General features: G+C 45.2%; 1 protein-coding gene across 1 annotated transcript; it reads left to right on the forward strand.

Annotated features, from left to right (window-relative positions):
- The first annotated feature begins 436 nt into the window (after positions 1-436).
- plag1 (PLAG1 zinc finger) lies at positions 437-2,009 on the forward strand. The gene is made up of 2 exons (XM_022766785.1): positions 437-684; positions 830-2,009. Exons 1-2 carry the CDS (start codon positions 437-439, stop codon positions 2,007-2,009), a joined length of 1,428 nt encoding a protein of 475 aa, XP_022622506.1.
- Positions 2,010-7,618: the final 5,609 nt, after the last annotated feature.

Raw genomic sequence — 7,618 nt, forward strand, 5'->3', positions numbered from 1 at the left:
TTAGTTTATTAATCATGAGATAAAAAAGGAAAAATAATTATTCTGCACTAATGAGAATTTTGAACATGTATTACAAACATATTATTAACTTTTAATATTTGGATGAGGTCCAGTGTTGTACAGGTTATTGTGTTGTTGTGTCTCTGCATCATATATGTTGAGCTGAATATCAGTGTTTGCTGCTGCATTAATGACGTTTCCTGCATGAATAGCGTGAGCTGATCATTCTGATGATGTCAGCAGTAAACATCCAGGATCATCAGATGAAGTTGAACCTCAGACCTCAGATCAACCGCTCACATGATCCTCTCTCTCTGTGTCCTGCAGGCCTCTGAGTCCGGGCGGTGTTGAGCACATAAAACTGGATAGAATAATTGCATCAGTACTAGTTGGGCTCTGCGCCCCTGTCCATGTAGCTGGTCTGCCTTAGGGTGCCATGGCCACAGGAACCCAGGGCCACCGTGACCACATCTTGGAGAAAGCCAAGCTCACGCCACCCACGGGGAGGCGCAGGAGAGCCGAGGGGAAGCCCAAGAAGAACTTCCCCTGCCAGGAGTGTCAGAAAGCTTTCAACAGTCTGGAGAAGTTGAAGGTGCACTCGTACTCTCACACAGGAGAAAGACCATACCGCTGCTCCCACCCCGACTGCACCAAGGCGTTCGTCTCCAAATACAAGCTGCTAAGGTACAGAGGCTGCGCCATGTTGCTTTTCTTTACTGTAACATAGTGTGAAGTAGTCGCAGTGATGTGTTGATGTGTTTGTGTGTCTGTGTAAAGCATGCTACTTAACCATAATTATTCTGCTCATAGAATGTGTCTGTGTTCAAAGGCATATGGCAACTCACTCGCCGGAAAAAAACCACAAGTGTTCATACTGTGAGAAAATGTTCCACCGCAAGGATCACTTAAAGAACCACCTGCACACTCACGACCCGTACAAGGAGGCCTTCACCTGTCAGGAGTGCGGCAAGAGCTACAACACCAAGCTGGGCTTCAAACGCCACCTCGCCCTCCACGCCGCCAACAGCGGAGACCTCACCTGCCAGGTGTGCCTGCAGCCGTTCCCCAGCACCGGGGTTCTTCTCGAGCACCTCAAAACGCACGCTGGCAAGTCCTCAGGCGGGACCAAAGAGAAGAAGCATCGCTGCGAGCACTGCGAGCGCCGATTTTACACCCGGAAGGATGTGCGACGCCACATGGTGGTGCACACTGGACGCAAGGACTTCCTGTGTCAGTACTGTGCCCAGCGCTTCGGCAGGAAGGACCACCTGACACGTCACATGAAGAAGAGCCACCCCCAGGAGCTGCTGAGGGTAAAAACTGAGCCAGCTGATTCGCTGGAGCCCATTGTCTACGACCTGGCGTCCGGGGGCATCAAGGGCGAGCTCCCGGGGATGCTGACGCCGAGGCCACACCAGCTCAACATGTACACAGGCCCCGTCCTGGACACAGAGCCCTTCCCCCCCCACACACACCCCTTCTCTCTGAAGTACCCACTGGGCTCCAACTTTACCTCATACAGCGCCTCCTCTGCGGAGCGGGAGCACCACCTAAAGGGAGAACTGGAGACCTACCTGATGGAGCTGCAGAGCAGCATGCCCTCCTCCTCCTCTGCTGCCCCAGAACCACAGCTCTCCTCCTCCAAACTGGAGCTGGAGCCTCAGGTGGGGGGGCTGGAGGGGGCGAGCGAGGACGTGTCCCTGTCCAAAATGTCCACGGCGGCGGCAGCCGCTGCGGGCGACTCTCTGGCCTCGTCCTCCTCTCTGATGGACTTCTCACAGCTTTTCAACTTCCTTCCGCTCAACGGGCCCCCATACAACCAGGCGGGGGGCAGCGGGGGGCAGGGTGTCGCCTACCCACCCGCCGAAGAGCCCGCACCTCTCGTCCAGCTGCCCCCCCAGTCCTCTGAGGGCCCGGAGGCTGCAGAGAGTCCACTACAGGGGCTCCCCTTCATATCCAACCTGAGCACCCCCACCACACTGCCCCGCTTCCACCAAGCCTTTCAGTGATCCAGTATGTACTGCCCCCCGCACACTGCACTCTAATACACACACACACACACACACACATACACACACACTTCTTTTCATGAAGTTGATAAATCGTAGATTCAGAGAGAAAATCGTCTCCTGTTGATCAGCTGATCTGACATCAGAGGAAGTGATGAGGCTTCAGTTCACACACACATCTGTAACAGCAGGAAGCACACACACACACACACACACACACACACACACACACACACACAGTGGTTTGACCTTCTTTAGAGTCGGTGACCTCGTGACCTTGTGACCCTAGATGCAGATTTTGAGATGTATATTGTTTTTAGCACTTTGACCTCAGTGATGTTTCACACGTCACTTTGTTTATGTCTTTCTTTGTAGGTTGATTTTAAAGGACCAGTCCATAGTTTTCATGTGTTTACCTGGGTCAGGTAATCCATCACAGTGATCCTGTGGGTCTGTCAGTGACATCATCACTCTGTGGTGATGTCACCAGACCCGATGATCACTGAGCTGGATCACACCACCTGGTTTCAGGTCTAGGAAAGCAACAGTTTCCCTGAAGCTGAAAAACTGTGATCAGTAAAAACTGATCAGTAATCAATAGACTGAAACATGTGAACATGGCTCTGGTCCTTTTGATCGACCCATGAAACAGAAGCTCCTCCACATTGTTACAGACAGACAAGGTACCGAGAAGGAACTACAGAGCAGCAGTATTACAGTTTATATTCTGGTGTCATCTCCGTTCTCACAGTGAGGACGTTTCCATGGAAACTGAAGGGGTCTTTGACTTTTCTTATTTACCCCCTAGCCCCAAACCACAGTCCACCAGACACGTCACAGCAGACTGGTCAGGTATCTGACTCCACCAAAGACATCGTCACGTCAACAGGCACCGGTCTGTACGGTGGCCCTGAAGCTCAAAACACTGAGGCTGAAGGAAACCGACACAAACAGCTTCATCAGGAATTGTTTCCAGTTTCCAGGGGACACTAAAAAGTGATGGACCAGACTGGTGTTCAATGCTTTTAACTTCAAAAGTCACAAAGCTTTGAACAAGTGCCTGGTCCATCACCTTTTAGTGTCCCCTGGAAACACTTCCTGTGTGCTGTGAGTATCTGCAGCTCATGAGTCAAACTAACGAAGCTGTTTGTGTTCTGCCTGTTTTCATGTGTTTTATTAAGTGTTAACTGTAGTTCCACCATGACACACAAACACACACATCACCAGTCAGTCAGTCAGTCAGTCAGTCAGTCAGTCAGTCAGTCAGTCAGACAATCAGTCATCAATCAGTCAGTCAGATAGTCATCAGACAGTCAGTCAGTCAGCAATCAGTCAGTCAGATAGTCATCAGACTGTCAGTCAGTCAGTCAGTCATCAGACAGTCAGTCAGTCAGATAGTCAGTCAGTCAGACAGTCAGTCAGTCATCAATCAGTCAGTCAGATAGTCATCAGACTGTCAGTCAGTCAGATAGTCATCAGTCAGTCATCAGACAGTCAGTCAGTCAGATAGTCATTAGTCAGTCAGATAGTCATCAGACAGTCAGTCAGTCAGATAGTCAGTCATCAGATAGTCATCAGACGGTCAGTCAGTCAGATAGTCATCAGTCAGTCATCAGGCAGTCAGTCAGTCAGTCAGATAGTCATTAGTCAGTCTGTCATCAGTCAGTCAGTCAACCTCTCCACAGTCCAGACTCAGTGTCACAGCTGAGCTGTTCCTCTCCTTCAGCTTGTTTCCTGTTTTTCGTTTAAATAATTATCAAAGACACAAAGTCAGCTCCTCGTTAAGGACAATGGAAGTTATTAATCCAAAAACTGGTGATGACACATGAAGTATCCGTAGTGAAACAGCCGACACAGACTAGAAGAGGTTAAACTGCCTTGTTTGTGAACGTTGGGCTGAAATTAAAATCTTGATGAGAAAGATCCATAAAGTTCATTTTACATGATGAGAGTTTATATCTGTACCTGCTGTGTTTAATGTGTCAGAGGAGGAGGAACCATAAATATGTAGGTTAGGGAGGTGGGCAGGGCGCGGAGTCTAATACTGAAGCAAGAGCCTCCATAGACTAATTTTCACTGGACCCCCCCGCCCCAACCCTAACCCCCCCACAGTATATCATGAATACAACAAACTATTTAAGATGATGAACCCAATTTAAACATTTAAATTTTCCAGTAGATCTATAGAAACATATTAAAGATGTGTTGTTCAACAAACCTTCTCCACACTCTGTATCTGTGATATAGAATATTAATATAAAACATGCCAACACTGTGGAGCTGTATGAAGTCAGTCTGTTTCTGGTCATTTAGCCAGAAGAACAGGAAGTGACACAAACACGTCTATGTGTGCGGCTCCACACAGTGATTCTAAGTGTTAATATAAATCATAAATCATTTCTCATCTAGTGCAGATGGAGAACATACTTCACTACATTCTGCCTCCATTAAAACTCAACACACACACACAGAAATAAAACACATATCCTGCTGTTCACAATCAGTTCAGGAGTTAAATCAAACGTCCACAGTCTCATGTTCACAGTTCACGTCATCCTGAAGGTTGTAACTAATCTGAGTCTGTAATAGGAACTTTCTGTCACATGTATAGAGAGATCTGGTGTAGTGGCTCTTTGATAACAGTAATGAAACAGCTGGAAAATGATATTTACAACATGTCGTCACTCAGAGTTTTGACTCATTAACCTCCAGTAAATAAGATAAAAAGGAACATCACAATCAAATCTTCAGCTGGTCTTTAGAGATCAAAGTGTTTCTGTGTGAGAAAACGAGCTGACAACATGTCATGTGACATAATATGACAGCATTTAGCTGACAGCTGACCCCCCCTGGTTTAAAGACAAATAAATCCATTAGGTCAAACCATCTTAGACTTAGATCCTATTCAAAGCTTTAAAGGACTTCATCATCATCATCACCTCAGTTACATGTTGATGGAGAGAGTGTCACTCACTGACAGATCACATGAACATGTTCTCCAGCTGCTGCTGCTGCTGCTACAGTAGAACTGTACCTGCCCATGTGGGTGTTTGGTTGTTCTGCCTCTGAGACTCTAACACATGAGGGGTGGAAACTTCAGCTGTATGAACATGAGCTATGTCCACACAGGATGACACACAGCAGTCAGTGCAGGAAGAGATCTGTATGTTGAACCTGTGGACGTCTGGTCTGACATAGAAACAGGAGTTCACCTTCTGTCACAGACCTTTTAATGTTAATCGACAACCTGAACCTGAATCTGATTCTAACCTGAATCTAAACCTGAAACTGATTCTAAACCTGAATCTGAACCTGAACCTGAATCTAAACCTGAACCTTACTCTAAACCTGAACCTGATTTTAAACCTGAATCTGATTCTAAACCTGAATCTGAACTTGAATCTGAATCCGAACCTGAATCTAATCCTGAATCTGATTCTAAACCTGAATCTAAACCTGAATCTTAACCTGAACCTGAATCTGAACCTGAATCCGAACCTGAATCTTAACCTGAACCTGAATCTAAACCTGAATCTGATTCTAAACCTGAATCTGAACCTGAATCCGAATCTGAATCCGAACCTGAATCTTAACCTGAATCTAAACCTGAATCTGATTCTAAACCTGAATCTGAACCTGAATCCGAATCTGAATCTGAACCTGAATCTAAACCTGAATCTGATTGTAAACCTGAACCTGAATCTAAACCTGAATCTGATTCTAAACCTGAATCTGATTCTAAACCTGAACCTGAATCTGAACCTGAATCTGATTCTAAACCTGAATCTAAACCTGAACATTTTGCTGGACTGTTCAATGTCATCAGTTTTGTCTGGTGATAAATTACATGTAAAAACACTTAACATCATTACAAACAGTTGAGATTTTGCTCAGTGTAAACAGCTGACTGTGTTGTGTGGAGACTCTATTAACAGAGTTAATAGAAAAACATGCTGCTGTTGAAAGTCTTTGAAGCTCTAAGCTCCACAAACAGAACAGTATTTAGTGATGGGGGTAGAAGTCTCAAGACCTGGGAGAACGAAACCAAAGCTACCCACATGGGTAGACACCACTGGAGGGAAGAGAATGTTTTATGATTTAGGTGAACTACACCTTTAGTTCTAAAAACACAAAACAGAGATTGAATTTTTTTTAAAAAAGGACATTATAGCTGTGTCTCAGTTCAGGGGCCACATCCTTCAGAAGACGTGGTCCATGAAGATGTGGTTCTTCGCAGGCTGAACCGAACTGACAGTCTGGTCCACAGAGGATTTCCAGAGCTGTTCCTGTTCTTATTACATCACGAAGCGCAGCTCCTGTTGCCTAGCAACCTTGACAACACATACGTTTTCTTTATAAAAACTTGTTGTTTTAAGGTCCTTGGTTTTAACAGTTGAACCTTTATCTGTTCAACTGAGTTGAAACACAATACTGACATTTAAAAGAGGCTCTCTTGTCATGTGTGTTGTTTGTTGACATATTATTTTCTTTACCGACGCGCAAGGAATCTTGGGATATTTTGGACCGAGAAGGATCCACCTGTTGGAGCCTTTGTTGCCCAGGAAATGAAGGACATATTTGAAGGAGCCTTTGAAATGGGAGACTAGTCGCTGTGACACAGTTGGTCTTTGAATGCATCCTCAGAAGGATGGGACCCTGAACTGGGACACAGCTTCTGTGTTGGTGTGAACATATTATTCTTATTTCAATTCTGAAGGTGGTATTATGATCATTTTCTGAAGTTAGTCAGAGCTTCCACATTAAACTATCAAAGCTTCTGAAGCTTCTGTTAGCTGACCGAATGAGGGTGAAGCTGGAGTTGTGTTAGCGTAGCTACTAGCTCCACCACACAACAGTCACTGCTAATGAAACAGGTTTGTTCAGGAGCTGCAGCCTTCAGTGCCTCAAACACACACCTCACCTCTTTCAACATGAAGTCATCAGTGTGACAGTCTCATTCACATCACACATCAGCTGTTTGCTGTCATTTCAAATCACTGTGAGAAATACAGAAGGGCTTTTATTTTGAAAATGGCAGAAATAACAGCTGTTGAAACAGATGCACATCACATATATTTTATACCTTGTTTTCCACAGGTTAACATCCTGTAACACCAGCTTTAGATTCTGTTTCTGTACATTTACTCTGAATGTGGAAGACGTGTTTAAACGAGCAGATACATGTTTATGAAGTGGAAAAGGTTCAGCTAACAGAATCAAACAGTAAACTACAGTTAGCACTGATGCATTGCTTTGTCATTAGCAACTGCCATTACCTCTATTGACTGTATTTAGATTTTCTACCAGCTGTAGTGTTGCATTGAAGATTAGCTACAGCTGCTGTTGCTCATTACCTGTTGCTTAGTCTGAGGTCACCCTCCTTTGTGACGTCAGCTCTGCACACGTCACTGCTCATGCACAGTTTCTAAAACCTGAGATCACAAACATTTAAGTCTGTTGTGTAGATCATGGAGAAACATGGAGAACACAGAGGCTCAGTTTTCAGTCCTGTTCCAGTTTCTGTGTTTGTTGTTAACCATGGGCTAATGACTGGAGTCTCCTTTCTTATACAGTTAGCATCGTACTAACAATCACTAGCTAGATTAGCG

This window comes from Seriola dumerili, unplaced genomic scaffold (genome assembly GCF_002260705.1).
Source record: "Seriola dumerili isolate Sdu_G_001 unplaced genomic scaffold, Sdu_1.0 BDQW01001040.1, whole genome shotgun sequence".
Classification (NCBI taxonomy): domain Eukaryota; kingdom Metazoa; phylum Chordata; class Actinopteri; order Carangiformes; family Carangidae; genus Seriola; species Seriola dumerili.